Source organism: Anoplopoma fimbria, chromosome 22, assembly GCF_027596085.1.
Source record: "Anoplopoma fimbria isolate UVic2021 breed Golden Eagle Sablefish chromosome 22, Afim_UVic_2022, whole genome shotgun sequence".
Classification (NCBI taxonomy): Eukaryota; Metazoa; Chordata; class Actinopteri; order Perciformes; family Anoplopomatidae; genus Anoplopoma; species Anoplopoma fimbria.
Window position 1 is genome coordinate 4,919,363 of NC_072470.1, and position 18,606 is coordinate 4,937,968.

Consider the following 18,606-nt stretch of genomic DNA (forward strand, 5'->3'; position numbering starts at 1 on the left):
TATAACTATAAGTATATCAACACATTACCTTAGTTAATTACAATACAACTGAGATTAGGACTTCAAAGAAATACTAAAACATTTAATCACATTAAATTAGGAAATAACCTAAATAAATAATGGATAAAATACAGGTATTTTACAGTGTGAGAAAGGGGAGTACTCAGAATGCATTTCTTAGTAATTATTATATTCCTTTATTATTATATTCTTTATTGATCCCCATGGGGGAAATTCAAGAGTTATAATCAAGTAGTTATAATCATTTTTATTATTATTATTATTATTATTATTATTATTAATGTTTCGAGCAATTAATTTTTTTAATATTTCAAAAGAAAATATAAAAATCTCTCCATGTTATTAATAATCTTCCAGTGAACTTGTCCTGTTTCCAAGATATACAGCAATACAGTGACGTAGTACGGCCGACGTCGGGCCCCGTTCCAATTCGTAGCTGAGACACCTCTGTGCGGATACAACGCAGAGTAGGTGAGAACCTTTCAAGCTACTGTCGCCTTTTTCTGAGAAAACAACAACTCCTTTTCTGTTGCACAAGTCAAAAACACTGTTAAGTTATCACCACGCTGCGTGGGGTGGCCTTCTGTACGCGTTTCCTTAACGTAGTGGTGAATACGTCGAGAATTGGAATGCGACCCAAACAGGAAGTATCCAGAGTTCACGGAACTACATCAACATTGTGCGTGTTTCAACACGTGTTTCAGTGGTGAGGACCGCACGTCAATGCCACAGACTCCAAACTCTAAACTCTGTGATATTGTGCTTGAATGCGTAATTCGGCTTATGTATTTAAATGAAACAAGCTCTCTGCCGGTCACGACCCACTTGTCAGGGTGATGTTTTCCCCGCATGACTAGCTGTGCATTGAGTTACAGTTCCTGTTTTTGCCCCTCCATCTTGCTCCCGTAACATGAAGTTATGGAGGAGCGGAAGCTAAAGAGAAAGAGTCCCAGGACCTCCACCAACACCGCGGGCCCAGCCGGTGGCTCTGGCCGGAAGAGCAACGCTTCCACCGGGGGACGGCACGTCGGCTCCAGCCAAAAGAGCAAAACTAGGAGGTAGCAGCAGTGCATGATTGTTTTTATACTATTAGTCTCTTATAACATTTCTAGCTGCCTCAGACGTAATACATTGCAAGTATGAGGTTGCTTGTCAGATGTGATTGCTCATTCCGTGTTGTTTCTGTCTGTTTCAGGGGTGTAAGAGACAAACCCAGGCAGAATCTGGGTTTGGGTGGTAGATCTACTCAGAACCAGGGCCAGGCAGCACCCATCATCCAGCACTCCTTTCTGACAGATGTTTCAGATGTACAGGAGATGGAGAACGGCCTGCTCAGCCTCCTCAATGACTTCCACTCAGGGAAACTACAAGCATTTGGTAATTTTGGGTTTAAGAGGGACTCTTCACCAAAAAAAGCATGTTTAGAGCAAACCATGCATTATTATTATATTCCTTTATTGATCCCCATGGGGGAAATTCAAGTGTTGCAGCAGCTCAACTACACAGACACAGACAATAAATACACATACTATACAACTACACAGACAATAAATACACATACTATACAACTACACAGACAATAAATACACATACTATACAACAAAATAAAGATAGAACACATTACATTACATTACAGTCATTTAGCAGACGCTTTTATCCAAAGCAATAAATACACATACTATACAACTACACAGACAATAAATACACATTACAATCAGTAGTATGTTACATATCATTCACCCATTCACACACTGATGACAGGCTACCATGCAAGGTGCCACCATCAGACTCTAACTAACATTCATGCAACATCCAGTCCACACCGATGGCAAGCCTTCAGGAGCAACTTGGGGTTAAGCGTCTTGCCCAAGGACACATCGACTGCATATGCAACTTTAGAGAGTCATAGATCCAGCTGACAGTATACACTAAATGATAACTCATAAACTTCCCCCTCTCCTGTGTCAGGCAACGAGTGCTCCATTGACCAGATGGAGCATGTGAGAGAGATGCAGGAGAAGCTGGCACGTTTGCACTTTGACCTCTACAGCGAGGTGGACGAAATGCCTGAAGACCAGAGGAAAGTAGGCTGCGACACCAACATGGACAAATTACTTCTTAATGTAAGACTGACTTTATTCTTACTATGTTTTTACTAATGTGTGAGTAGCGGCATTCTTCTAAGACACCCAGATGTTATAGCTTTTGATATTTTATGAGATGTGCTGTTGCATGTACTTTACAGAAAGTAGTTCATCGATGTGGTGTAACTACTCAACATCTCAGCAAGGATTTAGCTGCTAATTCCCTTCTCGAGTGTTAAACTTAAAGAGTTTAGGGAGATGCTTGTTGCTTGTGGAACAGGATCAAGAAGGTGATCACAGATTGCTGTACAAACTGCTGACGTGTGTAACAAGATCAAAATGTTCTTTCTCTCCACAGCTTGAGGAGCTGAGTTCTTCAATGTATCCTTTGGATATTTAACATGCGCCAGTCTTCAAGGATTATAAGTGCTTAGTTGCTTTCTAAAGGCTTTGAAATAAAAAGTAAAACTTCTTTCCCTCCACGTTTCCTGATAGTCCAGCACTAATCTTGTTAAAAACTTCAGACTTGTCTCTGTTTTTTCCTCAACCCTGCTTCTCCAGTCAGAAACTGAATCTAGCCGACTCCCAAGAGATCCCCAGGACTGCCAGTATGTGATTTCACCTGACCCCGACCCATGTCCCCTAGAGGGGCCGCAGCAGATAAGGTGGAGTTGAAAACAAGCTCCAGGCACTTTTTCCTCTTTAAGTATTGTGGCGACAAAGCTGTTCACCAGCGTTCCCTGTCTGTACAGCAGGATGGATGTATTGTAAGATGTCACAACAGGGATGCACTAGCAGCCTTATTTTTCACTGCCTGCAGTAAATACGATGACTAATATCAAGTAGAAAATAGTTAGAATCAAATCTGATCAAACAGCAGGATGACAGTAATTAACCTCCTGAGATATGATTGAATTTCTTATAATGAATCAGTGTTTTCTCTTTTCTTTCAGAGGCAGAGTTGTATAGAGGGAGTAAGGTCCATCATATTTTAAGCTACTGTCTGACCTACAGTACAGTACAATATACTTTACATATTGGCATTGGTGCATCCCTGTCATGGCCTGTTTAAAGTCAACTTGTCGTCGGTTCACTCATCTCTAAATGGTTTAGATTTTTTGCAGTACACTGCTAACCGAAGTGATGTTGATATAAAGCACTCACCTTGTTTTATCCAGCAGTTGATTAATTCACAAGTCCTTCAAATGACATCTTCAGTGTTTGTTTATCAGCTTTGTTTTAGGTGAACTGACTGCGAGCTTGCTCCTTTAGCTATTCTCAGATATATATATATATATAAACTCACTCTGTTGCACTTTGTCTTAATTGTTGTCAATAAGTGTCTGTAAAGCCACAAAGTAAAGAACCAGAGCTAAACTAATCAAAATATAGATGCAGAAATTATGCAACTGGAACTGTTTCTCAACATATAGCTTTAAACCCAATCATATATTTTAGAGACGATAAAAATGTTTCTTGGTGAGATTAAATTATAGTAAAATCTGAAAATAACATTTAAACAATAGAAGCTGCAGTGATCCCAGCTTGTGATCTGCATATGACTTCTTGCTTCATGTGAGCGGCCTGATATCAGCTCCAACACCTCGTTCAGTGTTGAACATATTTGCACATATCTTGCAACATGCAAAACACACATCATCACTATTGTGTCGGGTTGACCCTGGAAAATAATTAATTATCCAAATGTTGACCCTACAACCAAGCCTTAAGTATTTTGATTTAATCATTTTTGCCTTATTGGTTCTAACCTTTTGAATTAACTTGCACAGAGCAGGTTGTGGGTTTTAAGATAATATATGATCATTTGATGCTGCTTTTAATGTAAATCCTACTTTTATTTTATCACTTCTTTTAATAACCAGTGTTGTTGGGGGGATTATTTTTGAAGTGTTTTACTATTTTAAATGTTTGGTGGTTGTATTTTTATTGACCTAATAAATGTGTTGTCTGAATCTCCTGGCTACAGCTTTTAAACATTTTGTTTTTAAAAGATTCAAAAGGGAAATACTCTATTTAGAGACAAAAAAAATGAGGAAATTGTCGGGGGAAAAAACCGAATGTAAGCGTATCAACCTCATGTCCTCCCTCTGATTTTTATCTGTGTACTTACGTCATGGCCACATCATTTTGGAGGATCTATGTGAGTAATTTGCACACTAATTTCTTGAAGCTGCAAACTTAAAGAATCCTTTCCTGCAGATATTAACATTGTAGTAGAGTTGTGTTTCATGTTTTCTGTTCATTTAACATCTAGATTTTTCTCAGTCATCCTGTGGTATGAGGGGGGGATATGACACACATCTAAATGAATGCATTGATTCATTAATTGCACCATAATATGAATGTTTTTATCATATTGCAGATTATTGATCTGGCAGCTCAAGTGTTTTTTGTTGTCTAATATGATTCCATGTGTGTATATATAAGCTTTTACCACTCCATAAAGGGATTAATTTATCAAAGAAGTTGTCAGAAGTGTGGACAACCTAACCTGTTGTTTATGCTGACAACCTGTTTGCTTCTCGACCATCAGGTTACTTATTAATGTGGCTGTGCAGCCTGTGTGGAGGAATGTGCACATCCTTCTGTTGATGCGTCTCTACGGTTACTGAGCAGAGCAGCTCTCTGCAGCCTGGTATTCAGAGTTTGCACATTATCAGAGAGCTGAATGTGACCGTGAATTGGAGTTGACACGAGGCGTTTTCTCAGTGCGCGCGTGAGGCGAACATGGAGACGAACGCGAGGTCGACCCCTCACTCGGTGAAGCGGTGGCAGCTCAGCGGGACGGACTATGAGCCGCAGCGGACCGGGACCCTCTTCAGCAGCCGGACTCCTCTGAACCACAGGACGAGCAACCTGCAGGTCAGACAGACATGAGCTCGAGGCCTGACACACCTTTTATTAAATTATGATTTACTTCTATTTATAACCACCAGGTGGCAGGACGTGGTACGTTATCATACCGTGCAGCATTTATGAGATACTCAGATTTATGATGTCATAATATGAAATGACCCTTCAGGTGGCCAATTAGTCTGATTACACACAGGTGTGTCAAACGTCATTATTTTTATTATTATTTATTAGTCATTATTTAATTGCATATTATGAATTGTGTGCAGGTTGAAGTCCCGTATCCTAAGTCACATTGCAACTTACTGAGCTGTAATGTTGAGGGGGGGAATTCTGCTTTGTGCTGCATGGCGTCATGTATAGTCATTTGTTTATTTAAAAAAATAATAATAATAATGTTTTGGATATTTAAAGATATGTTGAGTTGCCCTAGCAAGAAATCTAGAAAATGTATACAAACTGAGATACACATTGTTGTTATGGAGGTTGAGTGTCCAGGCAAGTTCTCTCTGGAACTTTGTATCATGTCATGTCACCGTCCTAGTTGTTGCTGTCCTCAAGTGTCTTGTAAGCCCATGTAATGCAGCAGGAGACATACATGAATACATATTGTTGCTACTGTACCATTTTATGTTAGTGGGCAGAAATAAGTTTAAAATACAGTGAGGGTGTTTCTCTTTGTCTTTCTTGAATCCAAGTGATTTCATCAAAATCACTTGGACCAATTAGGCTTGAGCAATAAAAAAGAATAAATTATTATATACTTCATGCTCTCTGCAAAATACACAAGATCACAAAAGTACAGACCCGTAAGCTCATAAGCATATACTCCTTTAATGCAGTATGTATTCATTTTTTCCCATGGGCCATAATAATAATAATAATAATAATAATCAATCCTTTATTAGTCCCACAATGGGGAAATTATTTCTCTGCATTTAACCCATCCCGGAGGAGCAGTGGGCTGCAATGAAGCGCCCGGGGAGCAACTTGGGGTTAGGTGTCTCGCTCAAGGACACCTCGGCATGTTGCCGGTAGAGGGGCTTGAACCACCAACCTTGTGGTTACAGGACAAGCGCTCTACCTCATGTGCCACAGCCGCCCAAAATAATAAATAGCCGCCCATAAGTGCCGCTATGAATTCCACTGCATGTAGTGAAGAATTAATTTGCACAGAGATTAGAGCCCCATTAGACCAATGCTTTTAGCCATTGTCATCAGTCTTACTGCTTTTTCTTTTTTTTTTATTCCTATAATCAGTGTTTCGTCACAGCAGCCAGACTCTTATGCAATAAGCTGCACCTTCCATATGTTCTTCACTGACTGTATGAACTTTGTTGGTGTCTTTTTCTCATTTCCTCCCAGTTGTTTGAGGAGAGGATGAACCTGGTGATGCACTGGTTTGACCTTTGGACTGACGGACAGAGGAAACACCTGTTGCACTCTTTGTTCACACGCTGCACCAAGTCACAGCTCAAGTAAGGTCCATCTCTCTGTTTGTTTTCATGTTTGTGTCATTAAAAGTGTTGCTATACTACTTTGAAACCAAGGTTATTGCATTTGTTTTCTTTAGGTACTGCAAGGATTTGCTGATCGAGACGGTTCCTGTGACTCAGGTGGACTTCACGGCGGTGCTGCCACGCTTCCTGTCCCTCTATGTGATGTCATTTTTATCCCCTCTTGACCTCTGCTTTGCTGCGCAAGTCAGCTGGCACTGGAGGGTCCTTGCTGAGCAGGTGAGAGGCGAGATATTTGATGTTTACTGCAGTTTCCACGCTGACAATAAGACATTTTCTTGCCTTCCCTCCATCTCTCTCCTCCCAGGACTGTCTCTGGGCCGGCCGCTGCATCTCAAGAGGCTGGTTCCTTCCCTACACTCCAGGAGAGAAAGAATTTGGAGCGTGGAAGAACCACTACGTCTCCTGCGTCTCCACGCTGGACTGGCTCACCCCCAGGGAGGCAGCCGAGCAGTACGGGACCCTCAACCAGCAAAGTGCGGGGATGACGGAGGAGGAGCAGGAGAGGAGGAAGGAGAGGAAGATCAGACAGATGATCAGAGACAAACTTCAGGAGGACAAGAGTGAGTAGGAAATAAAGACATCAAAAGAAACAAGATCTCAAAATGATACATGTGTTTTGAGGGTGTCATCAAAGTTGCAGGTTTATATTATGATCTTGACTCTTACTTGTTACCTCTTTCCTTTACTATATACTCTGTCAAATGAAGCTGAAGTAGAAGTATCCTTCAAAAAAAAGATAAACTACTATACTCTGTCCCAATCTTCTAAGCAGAAATGTATTTAAGGTATCTCACATAGCTTGTACTTTAAGACCAGTGTGTATATGTCTGTGATATTTGCAGGAGAATCTCTGAGAACCAGGAAAGCCTGGGGCAGCTACACGAAGCCAGAAGGAGCCAGAGGTGGAAGAACTCAGACAGGGAGGCCCGGCTCTGGAATAACATTCAGCTCTTGGCCCTCTCTCTGCTGGCCTCCAAGGGCCGTTGGGTCTCCCAGCGTCTGTCTTAGCCCGGACATGGGACAGACCAGGACTGCAGCCCAGAGCTTGGAGAGGGTCCAGGTCTCCAGTCCTAGCAGGTGATTGTCTACTGACGATGACACATTCACTTACCCAAGATACATTGTATGATATAATGCAAACCAATGTAAAAGCTCTGTAATAAATCCTGTCTTTTTAAAATTAAACTTCAAAATTTGTTTAGCCAGAATGGTCCCATTGAGACCATTTATTAAGTTTGAACTAAAGCTGTAATGTGAGCGCAAACCTAACCTTTCTCTCTTTTCAATGAAAGACTGAGCAAAGCCAGAGGAGCGCTGTCGTCCTTCACCAGCAGACCTCCACTGCCACATGCAGACTACCTGACCCCTCCGGCTCTCTTACTGCTGATCTCCAACAGAATCCCTGCCTATGAGGTAAAAAAAAACCAGTAAGAGTCTATTTAGTTTCAGAATAAAGCAGCGTAAAATGAAAAAGGCACATTGAGAAGATGAACATCTCATATTTCTCCTTCTCTATCTCTTTTTTTCTTTCTCCTCATGCTACATCTAGGTGGTGCTGAGTGGCGTGAAGTCAGGAGTGATGGTGGTTCTGTACGACCACAGGGGGACTCTCTCAGCTCTGTTAACCCAGGTCGAGAGGACTATTTCTGGGCAGAGAGCTCAGAGGCTGGGCCTGCTAGCTCCTGGAGGAACGGAGGAAATCCATCTGCTCCGTGGTGAGAATTAATAATCCTGTGTGTCTTAATGTGTGGAAACACTGCAGAGGTTAGTTCCAGCCCAAATTCAGAATCCAGTGCTAGAAGTTTATCTCTCAGGATACAGTGAGGCACATCTGCTAAAACCATTTCATGGCTTATTTTGTTCTGATAGCACTTTTTTTATTTTACAGTAAGTTTGTAGCTATCCTGGTCCCTTGGCCCAGGACTAATCATCATAAATCTTGCATCAATTTTTCATTACGCATGGACTCACCATATAACAGATTAGCAAGCCCTGGTTTTCATTTTTCATACACCTTTAAAGAAAAAAAAAAAAGATTTAAAACCTTCCCTAATTTTAAGATACATACAAAGACTCCACACCATAACTCTGTGGCACAGTGATAAATGTACTTAGTCACAGTTTGGTTCATATTTAACAGAAAATGTGTTTACTTCATGGTATGAGGCATACACAAGTTTGTCAATTTATCTTTCAAACTTGATTGGTTAAAGTCGAAAATGCACGTTGCTCAAACTGAAAACTGTTAACTAAACTCTTGTAATGAACCTTATTTTTCTGTCCACAAGTCCTGATTCCACCTACTTTTTCCTTTTGAACCTTTAGGTAGCAGCCTGTCAGAGAAGACTCTACTGAATCCCGACCATAGAGACTTCTGGGAAAAGCTGTGTGGCTGGGTGGCACCAACTGAGGAAGGAGGAGGGATTGACATCTTCTCACCGCTGGCTGCATCTGGTAGGTCGACACAGATATTAGGACAAACACACACACACTTCTCTGTAATCTGTATCTTCCGTCACGGTCTCACCTACTCCCACTTCGCCTCTGGCTTTCTCTGTCTTCCTCAGCATCGGGAGTCGCTCTCATGCAGGCTCTCTCTACGCTAACGGGTCTGAAGGCTCAGGCGCCGATGGGTTTTGCCACCGGAAGTTTCCAGAACAGTGAGTCACAATGTACAAGACTAAAACACCTCCAGAAGATATCTAAGCCAGCAGACGCCTTATGTGATTCTTGGCCCAATTTGAAAAAGTTATAATTCTTAAGATTTTGATTCAGTGACTCCAGCACCAAGTGTAAATGAATTGTTAATAATCGTGTTAAAGCCACGACAAATAGTTTGTTTTTTCACCCTCTCCCAGTCCTGAGTGAGTGGTCTGACGGCAGTGTGCGCACCGGACTCTCGGAGCAGCAACCAGCAGCCCCGGCACTGCAGTTTGTGTGTGACGGTGTTCTGCAGGGCTGGTGCAGACAGGCTCAGTGGATGGAGGAGGCTCTGGGGGAGCTGAGGGTCTGCCGGGGGCCACAGCTACAGCGGGTCAGCCTCCAGGCCAGGAGCCGAGTGCTGGGTGGGTTTCACATGCATGTAGATTTAAATGCAAGTACGCACAGCTGGAGTTGTGGCAGGTTTAAACAAATGCCTGCATGCTCTGTGTCCTGTAAACTTTCTGAGGAATCTATTTATTGATTTACAGGTCATTTTCTGTGGGAGAAAATCTGCCTCGAGGAGCTTTGTGTGTCCAAAGATCTAAATGAGGCTCTGACTGAGGGACTCACTGCTCTCACAAGACAGGAAGAGGTGGGAATGTTTAATACATTTATACAATAGAACAATATAGAGAAGTTAGTCATGTTTGGTTTAAGTTGCATCATTTACTGTGGATAACAGTGTGTGTTTCTTTATTTCTGCTCTCACGTCTTCAGAACAGACCTCTGGAGTTTCTTGCCGTCTTCCTGACGAGATGGAGTGAGGAGAAGGAGGGAGAAGAGAGTAGCGGAGGGGAAAAGAGGAGAAACAAAGGAGCACATGATTTCTCTTTGGCACCACACGACTCACAGAAATGTGCCGGCCTCATACCTGAGCTACCACAGGTGAGTTTAACTGGTCCATTCAGAGAAGGTTGAAGGAGCACACGTAATCTTTACAGCTCGTGTTCTTTGTTTCTGTCTTTAGATAGTGTTTGATTGGAGAGGTGCAGCTGCCAGAGAGCTCCACCACAGCGAGTGTCTTTATCTGAGCAGACTGGGCGCTGTGCTGAAGGTAGGTAACTGGTAGACGTTCAAAACATCAACAGGAAATGTAGTGGTACTTTCACATGTTAGGTTGTTGAGAGGCCATTGTTTCAGGAGCAGTCTAATCAGACTGAGAAATATTTCCTCTGAAAGTGAATGGACATTAAGTAATGCTGTCAAACCAAGTCCAGAACCCGGTCACTGACAATTTATAGGAACTGGAAACTTTCTGCAAACTGCAAGGAGTTATAACAATGCATTTTTAAACTAGGTGTTGGTTGATGGTTCTGCAGCTGCATGGCCTATTTTTCCCCACTTTTCTTATTAATATCTGATTTGGGAAATATTATTCAGATGATTTAAGAGCAACTACACACCAAGCAAGTGTTGTTTGTCCATTTAGATGAAGCAAATGTTCAGAGATCTGTCAGTATCAGTTTACCAATGTATTTATCTGATACCTGCCCTTCCTTTGTGCTAAAGGTGTACCAGGAGCCTCTTACAGCAGCTCTCAACTCCAACAGAGCCATCATCAGCTACGCCGACATTCACATTGTCCTCAGCCCTGTCACTCAAATACTGGAGCTCAACAGGTACACACACACACACACACACACATAAATATTTGCACGACCCCGTCTTGTTTGCATCCCTCTGTGTGGACATGATATATGTGCGCGTGTTTGCTTCAGGGTGTTTCTGGCGGATTTACAAGCCCGGCTGCAACAGTGGGGTGCAGAGCAGTGTGTCGGAGATGTGCTTGTAAAACTGTGCTCAAAACTCAGAGTCTACACCAACTACCTCAACAACTACATCACCGCCCTCTGCACCATCGACAAGGTACAGTCAGACAATGCATGGAGCACATAAACCAGGTCTATAGTCAACAGCTGTCTGAGAAAGCTTTGCCTCTGTCTGATCTCAGTGCAGGGAGACGAAGCCTCCGTTCCGGGCTTTCCTGAAGCGAGCAGACAGAAATCTTGCAACACACATGCTGAGGTAACATAAACACTCATATTTTTTATTTGTTTACAGAGCAATTATCATCCAAACCCGACCAAAAGACTATTAGTTCATTAAACCGCATTGTGTTTGTGAAGCCTGCAGGAGCTGCTGCTGTGTCCAGTGTGGAGGATACAGGAGTACGTGACTCTGCTTCAGGTGTTGTCTTTACACACACACGCCGGCCACCCCGACCACACACACCTCTCCTCTGCTCTAAACACCCTGCTGGGATTCAGAGAGTTCATACAGAAGGTATAACGTCGATGTTTAATTCCGGAGTTTGTTGCATTTCTGTTCTCAGTGTCATGAACATGCAGATGTGTTTTCTTCTGCTTCAGTTGAAGCGTAACTCAGAGAGAGACGGGCTGATGGAGGAAACGCAGAAGATGATCCAAGGCTGTCCGGTAAAAAGACTGCTCCCATCTTTTACCCCACGCTCTCGAAACAGCATATAAAATGTACATGTTGAAGTATTTTTATATGTATATGGTGTGTGTGTCTGTTTGTGCTTTTTAGAGCCTCAGTGAAGGAAACAGGCAGCTGATAACAACACAGGATGCTGCTTTGCTCAGGAGCCCTGATGAACAGATTCCTGACTCACTCAGGTGTGTGGGGATTTTTTTTTGGATTCACTGAGTGGATTTGTCGAAGTTGATGGATCAACCTTTTGACTATTTTAACCAACCTAAGTACTTACAATTGCATGACAAACAGATGTGTTTTTCACTAAGGTTTAGACTTTGAGCATAGAGCACATTTTGTGAGAAAGCTATATATTTACTTCGAAATTGTTTTTCAAATATATGCTCAATTTTGAATTTCAAGACTTTTTTCTCTCAACTTTTATTTTACTGATTATTTTAAATGTTTATTAAACTTATTTTACTTTTTCTTAGATTTATAATATCCTTTTGATTAATATTTTAAAACTGTTTGGTTATGTTTTTTGTCACTGTTTGTCTGACATTTTATTTTTTTCTAGTTAAACTCTTCAAGTACTACATTGATAAAGCTTTTTTTATTATTCTATTATTATTACTTAAGTAGCACTTTGCACAATCAAATACTGTATGTTTTATATTACATTATTAAAGATTGTTAATCTAATCAAGTAATAATTTTTCTCTGTTTGTGTGCATGATTAGGACCTACGAGCAGGTGTCTGATGTGGGCCTGTTCCTGTTTAACGACGCTTTGGTGTTGACGCGGCGAAACGTGCAACACACACCGTTCTCGTTGGCTCACCAGAGCACACACACTTTCCTGGCCTCTGTGGCTCTCTCCAGTCTGGCCGTCAGAGAGATCACACACACACGCTGTGAGTTTTCACATTTTAAGAATACAATGTGTCACAACATTCGTTATCTTCTGTCATCTTCTGTACATGATTATTAAAGTTAATGTTCTTTTCGACACCTTCTGACAGGTAAAAGTATTTTTAATATCTTTCTCTTTAGATGTGCGTCATGCCTTTGTCCTGGAGGGTCCTTGTCGTTCTTGGGTTTGTGCCACAGAAAGAGGAGAGGAGAGAGAGCACTTCCTGTCCGTGCTGCGTTCAGCCATAAACTCTGCTCTGACGGGACATCGGTGACGGCGCCGTGACGAGGAAACCCCGGCAAGACAAGAAGAGGTTAGGACACCACTGTTGGCCTTTTAAGATGATAAGTTAAACACATTTTCTTTTAGGAAACATCAAACAGCAATTATTTTTCCACACCACACATGATGTAAAGACTACCAACTCCTGCCACTGTGTCAGTGGTGTTCTGAGTGTCTCACTTCAACCTTAATAGTATTCAGATTATAGTTTAGATTATTATCAGGGGGAATCCTGTTGTCACATAATGATTTAACATTAGCATAATGGGATATGGTCACTTTTTGCATTTGCAATATTTGGAGTATTTTGAAACCTTTTGCACTATCCTGCTTGTTATTGACTGGAAGGTGCATCACATTACATATCCCATCAACCTGTATTTTATTTTCTTTATGCATTTCTATACCTACGTCTCCTGATACTGCATGAGTTGTTCAATAACTGATGAACTGTGTTAACTCGGCATGAGCTAGACATGTTAAACTCCCTCTACGGATTAAAAAAAACAACTTTTATACATCCGTACTTCAACACAATACTGTTGAGAAAACAGCTTAATAAATCTCAATACTTTGTTAGTACGGCTAATGTTGCTCATTAAAATCAAGTCGTTATTTTGATACTCTTCCATCGTGAACCTGATGTAGCTCAACTTAAAAACTGTTGTAGTTCTTTACCATATGTTGACGTGGGAATCGCAGCAGATATTATGATGTGTTTGCGTTGTGTCTGCCGAAACTGTTTTTTTTTGTCTTTTGTGTAAAGTAGCTTTGTGTTAAACACTCCATACATACTTACTATAAAATGAGAATATTGTGGGTTTTACTTTTATTGTAATCACATCATGCATTCATTCCTTTAACATTAAACCAGTAACATTAGCTAAACAATCCCATCATCACAAGTAGCATCTTTAATTTACAACAAATCCTTTAAATGTCTTGTTTCTCATTGTGCCTCTTGTATTTTAAAACTATTCACATACCAAGTTTTCAGTGTTAATAAAAATACATTTTACAATGCAATTTTTTTAACTTTTTTAATAAGCTTTGATTATCCAATTATATACATGTTTATTTTTTGATTTATTTTATTATTATTCATTTTTAATAATCAAATCAGATACATTTCTTTTATTCCAGGTATAAAAAGTATTTATTGATAACCAAAAATAACACTAATGTCACATTTCAGATATTATCACTATGGAGTAGCTACATTACAACACATCACTTATACACTTATGTACATTATTGCCATTTATTTAAAAAAAACATCCATGTGTTCCATCCCTAGAGATTAGAATAAAAGCTGTGTCAGATACAGCATTTAAAGCAGATACAGCATTTAAAGATCTATACAAATGCTGACGATACAACAACACATAACATACCTAAAGTATAGTCTTACTCTTTTTTTAATTTGTTTTGATCCCAGGGACATCTTCACACCAATCTGTGACATTGGAACTACTTTCTAAAATGTTTCGTAGGTTTATTGAGAGCTAATACAGTGTGGACACATTGAACACATTGACACAAAGCACTGTTGTATGTTGCAGTCTTTAGAGCACCACGGATGAAGATTAGGCCTTAGTGGAACAATTATATTCTTAAAACATTACATTAAAGCAGTACTTTGACAGTTTGAAATTTAATATTATTATTTTTTATTTTTTATACCATTTATGATTCTGTTTAATATCTGTAGTAACTATGAGGATGATGTAAGCTGACCTTGTCAAACTTTAAAAAATATCTGAAAAAGCACAAGTGATATCACAGTTTGCGGTTCACTAGATTTGGGTTGTTGTTATTGTTGTTGTTGTTGTTGGTGTGTGCTGCAGCCACGTGTGTGTGCTGCTCTTTCCCAGTGGCTGGATGAGCGGGCGGTGGCTGACTCTTGCTCTGCGGCCCCTGGTTTGCTGCCGTGCTGTTTGTCCCTTTCTGGGAGCTGAAGCCCTTAGGTTTGGGGATTCTTGTAGGTCCTGGTTTTCGTAATGCTTCTAGAGGTATCTGTGGAGAAACATGGACAAAACAATGAAGTAAAGTTTGACAACTAGTGACTTACAGTAAAGTAAATGAGGAAGGAGTGGGGAGAAAATGGGACACACAGTATACAGGGAGTGTTGTAAAGATATGATGCAATACCGACGATGACCACTAGATGATATCAAATCATGTTTTATGGGCAGTAAATGACCACACATACAAACTGTTACTGCATGAATGTTTCACTTTGGTTTTGTCTTTTGGATTATACTTTTTTTTCAGATTTTAACTTATGTTCCCAATAAAAATAAGGCCTCTGCCATGGCAACCACTTTGAAAATGCATAACATCCTTTCAACAATGTTAATACATGTTCATTAAATGTGATAAACATTGTAAACTTCAATAATTACATTTTCTGTTGTCTGTCTTTTGTACATCATTTACTTATAAGTGTGCTTTTACCAAAGATCAATTCAAATAATGTGAAACGTGTAAAGCTGCTTTATCTAATGGATTATAGAAGGCATTTTTTATTTACATTTATAGACAAAACAATTAGTCAATTAATCAATAAGATGAATAGAAAATGAAAATATTTTTTAGCTGCAGCCCTAGAATTTTTGTTTTGTTTTAATTATTTACCTCCTGTAACTTGTGAAAAACTTAGAGATTGCTCTCTTTCCAATAAAATAGTTTTTTCGTAGCTGTCCCTAATAACCCAGTTTATAGCATTATCAATGACGTGTGAGTTTGTTGCTAGGTAACCAGTGTTTGTCTTTTTCAGCACGGTCTGCATACAAGAAGAGAAAATATCGTGGGAAACATCACATTTCTCAGATTCTCAAACAACTTGCTGCTCCGTTTACTGTGTAATCACATTTCAATCAACGTGTTTACATGTGCTGCAGCGGGCCAGCAGACTGAGGTAGTACCGGCCCTCATACAGTAGAAACAGTATCCTGTTTACTGTGATAAGATGTTTCCACAGTCATGAGTAACCTCAGCAGCATGAATGTTGGCCACAAAATACTCCTTTAAATTTCATGTTATTATATTGTATTCACGTGTCTCGATTTCTAAATTAGCTCTATAAATCATACATTTAATAATTATAAGAACATAGATGTCTGAGTCTATCTATTCATTTTCAAGCTTATAGTTTGTTGGTTCCTAATCACTCTGTACTCGGTACACAATTAGTTACTTCAAAGTTACCGAGGGATGTAATTGGCACATATAATTGTCACAGCCTGGTTATTCTTTTTTTTTCTGCACCTATTTTGCAAAAGGTAATTGCATTTTGCAGAAAGTGCTGACAACATACTGTTGCAAACCACCCCGGATAATCCATTTCAATTAATTACTGCAGCATTTTAGATATCTGTATGTCTGATTGAGACAAAAAAAAGCATTTTGCAACAGAGACAAAGAGCTCCCTATTTAACAAAATGTCCCATGGATCTGCTCTACACTTCTGCAGCTGAGTAAAACTGAAACTCCTCAGTGTTTCCATGAGTTTCATCACTTTATTCCCAAGCAACACAACCAAAACGTCCCGCTTGAGAAAAAAGCACTTGGATATGTTCATGTGCGACTTGAGGTTTTGAGAATTAACAAAAACGTGCAGTGAACTATATCCCTAAATATTCATACAGGGTATAAATTTCAGAATAAGTAGGGCCTTTGCTCCAGCGAAGGTAATGGTCCAGAAAATCTGTACGAGGCTCCACGTCAGGGGAGTGTTGTTGATTCTGCATGGAGAGAGGCCTTAATGTGCGGCTTTGTTCTCTCGTATATCAGCGGTGCAGCAGGACTTCAACTAAGTACTTCCTCTGCCCCGCGCTCTGCATTACGGGCCCGGCTGTTTCCGTGGCAACAAAACACGGGGTTTGTTTTGGTGCTTGTGTTGCGGTGGGAGCGAGGCTACTTTCACAGTGTCTGCCCCTCTCACACGCAGTATGAAGCCTTTTGTTTAGCGAAAGGCCCCATACCACTGTTTATTATCCTTCCTTGGTTTTATTGTGCCTGTCGGTCAAGGTGAGCAAATCCCTCGGCTGTTATTAGCATTGTGGGCTCAAAGGAGGAAATCCGCTCTCGCCTGCAGGGTAATACTCAACTCCTCTTTCTGGCGTGCAGATTGGTAATTAAACCTTCTTGGCTGCACTTTATCAGTAGCTGATTAAATCATGTTTATAATATTAAAAATTCCATTACAATGTTTGGTGTTTTTCTGTTTTATTTCACCCCCCCCAAAAAGTGCTGCTTTCAATCAGCAGCGTCATTGTGAGTTTAGAGTGATTACTCCCTCCCTTCTCAGCCAACAGAAGCACCACTCTAGGCTTTTCAATGCAATACTCTTTGGCTCCCAGCGTGTCACTTGATACTCATTCTATCAGTCTGGCCGGGTACCACGAGCAGATCTGTCCTCCTCGGCTGAACCAGATGAGGACAGTTTATGATACAAGAAGGTCTAAAGTGAGTCAGGGAGTAATTGAGGTCGCAGACAGTAATCCCAGCTGCTGGATGCTTTCTCAAGTAGTGGTCTAATGAATAGCATCTTGTTTAGCCCCTGCATCATTTCATTGCGCCCAGACTGCTTTGGATCCGGTTTCTCCAGCTGCGCTCCTTCACACTCATTCAATTTAATGCTTGATTTAATCATCTCCTCCTTGTCACACTGATGTGTGTGTATGTGTGTGTTTTGGTTGGGTTTGGCGTTTTCCTGCAACAGTTGTCTTGCTTCGTCTAAGTGACACTGACAGCTTGGTATGTGCTTTATAGTATGTTTGTGAATTTATCAGCTCGGTTTGTCTGCTTCTTGTACAGTAAAGAGGAATGTTGCATCTAATTCAAGCTCATTTGATTTTATATTTATTTTATTTTTGTAAAATGTATTTAAGAGTTAGGAAAGGAGGATGAATCCTGAAGTACTTTGTGACATAATTTGCCTTCATGTCTTTGGACTGTTGTCCTTAGTGGCTGTTTCTTCTTTGACACAGTAAACAGAGTGTGGGGAGAATTTGATGACAAGTTTGGAGCTAGCATTGTTAGCTTTTCCACTATATTGTATTGATGTTGAGCTCCGTGTGTGAAGCAAACAACACTAACCAGTGTCTGATAAACACACTTAATCCCCAGAAATATACAGTTTGTTTCAATTTACTCTGCATGCATTCTTTGAAAGCCAGCTAATCCATCTGAAACCCCAAGATAGCATTTGAAATGTACGGCTGTGTATCTGTCCTTGTAAAATAATGCATGCATGTGAAGCCCCACTACAGTTCATATTCAGACGTCTCAGTGCCCTCAGACTATCATAGTTAATGGGCACATTATATTTTTATATACTTAATAAACTCCTATTATACTTCTTCAGATTTACCAAATCCTACTGTAAGAAAAACTGTGTGGTTATTCAACTTGGCAGTTACTTTCTCATTAACATTTATTTTTTCCTGCATTAGCGTTGTATTGAGACAACACATTAATGAATGTCCTGTGACAGATCATCCCACATCCTCCCCACTGTATCCTCTCCCACATCCCTTCCATTCCTGTCTTTCAGTCTCCATCCCCTCATCATCATCGTCTTCTGACCTTCGGTACAGATGTAAAATTAACAAATCGCACGTATGTGGTAAAGTTTTCCACTGTGGGCACATAAAACCACATGTAGAAGAATGCATATACACAGAGAAACATTCATAAGTTGTTCTGATGATTCATTTCAAAGCACATGATTCATGGGAGAAATCAAAATAAACCAGACGTTTTGGGTT

General features: G+C 40.4%; 2 protein-coding genes across 2 annotated transcripts; both read left to right on the plus strand.

The window, feature by feature from the left end:
* Nucleotides 1–430: 430 nt before the first annotated feature.
* Nucleotides 431–4,077, plus strand: ccdc28a (coiled-coil domain containing 28A). Its single transcript, XM_054623840.1, has 6 exons — nucleotides 431–492; nucleotides 938–1,079; nucleotides 1,217–1,398; nucleotides 1,990–2,144; nucleotides 2,464–2,486; nucleotides 2,667–4,077. Exons 2-6 carry the CDS (start codon nucleotides 940–942, stop codon nucleotides 2,719–2,721), a joined length of 555 nt encoding a protein of 184 aa, XP_054479815.1. The 5' UTR covers nucleotides 431–492; nucleotides 938–939; the 3' UTR covers nucleotides 2,722–4,077.
* Nucleotides 4,078–4,757: 680 nt separating this feature from the next.
* Nucleotides 4,758–13,784, plus strand: LOC129111895 (epithelial cell-transforming sequence 2 oncogene-like). Its single transcript, XM_054624047.1, has 21 exons — nucleotides 4,758–4,988; nucleotides 6,345–6,457; nucleotides 6,553–6,715; nucleotides 6,804–7,059; nucleotides 7,342–7,576; nucleotides 7,798–7,912; nucleotides 8,049–8,214; nucleotides 8,825–8,953; nucleotides 9,067–9,159; nucleotides 9,358–9,564; nucleotides 9,691–9,794; nucleotides 9,920–10,087; nucleotides 10,170–10,256; nucleotides 10,712–10,821; nucleotides 10,921–11,068; nucleotides 11,154–11,227; nucleotides 11,329–11,485; nucleotides 11,572–11,637; nucleotides 11,750–11,838; nucleotides 12,379–12,551; nucleotides 12,691–13,784. The coding sequence occupies exons 1-21, from the start codon at nucleotides 4,854–4,856 to the stop codon at nucleotides 12,822–12,824; spliced, it is 2,922 nt and encodes a 973-aa protein (XP_054480022.1). The 5' UTR covers nucleotides 4,758–4,853; the 3' UTR covers nucleotides 12,825–13,784.
* Nucleotides 13,785–18,606: the final 4,822 nt, after the last annotated feature.

Coding starts and splice junctions, on each gene's coding strand:
- ccdc28a (XM_054623840.1), top strand. CDS start 940: ATGGAGGAGCGGAAGCTAAAGAGAAAGAGTCCCAGGACCTCCACCAAC. Junction 1,080..1,216: donor CAAAAGAGCAAAACTAGGAG/GTAGCAGCAGTG, acceptor TGTCTGTTTCAG/GGGTGTAAGAGACAAACCCA. Junction 2,487..2,666: donor GAGGAGCTGAGTTCTTCAAT/GTATCCTTTGGA, acceptor CTGCTTCTCCAG/TCAGAAACTGAATCTAGCCG.
- LOC129111895 (XM_054624047.1), top strand. CDS start 4,854: ATGGAGACGAACGCGAGGTCGACCCCTCACTCGGTGAAGCGGTGGCAG. Junction 7,060..7,341: donor CAAACTTCAGGAGGACAAGA/GTGAGTAGGAAA, acceptor TGATATTTGCAG/GAGAATCTCTGAGAACCAGG. Junction 10,088..10,169: donor TCATACCTGAGCTACCACAG/GTGAGTTTAACT, acceptor TTCTGTCTTTAG/ATAGTGTTTGATTGGAGAGG.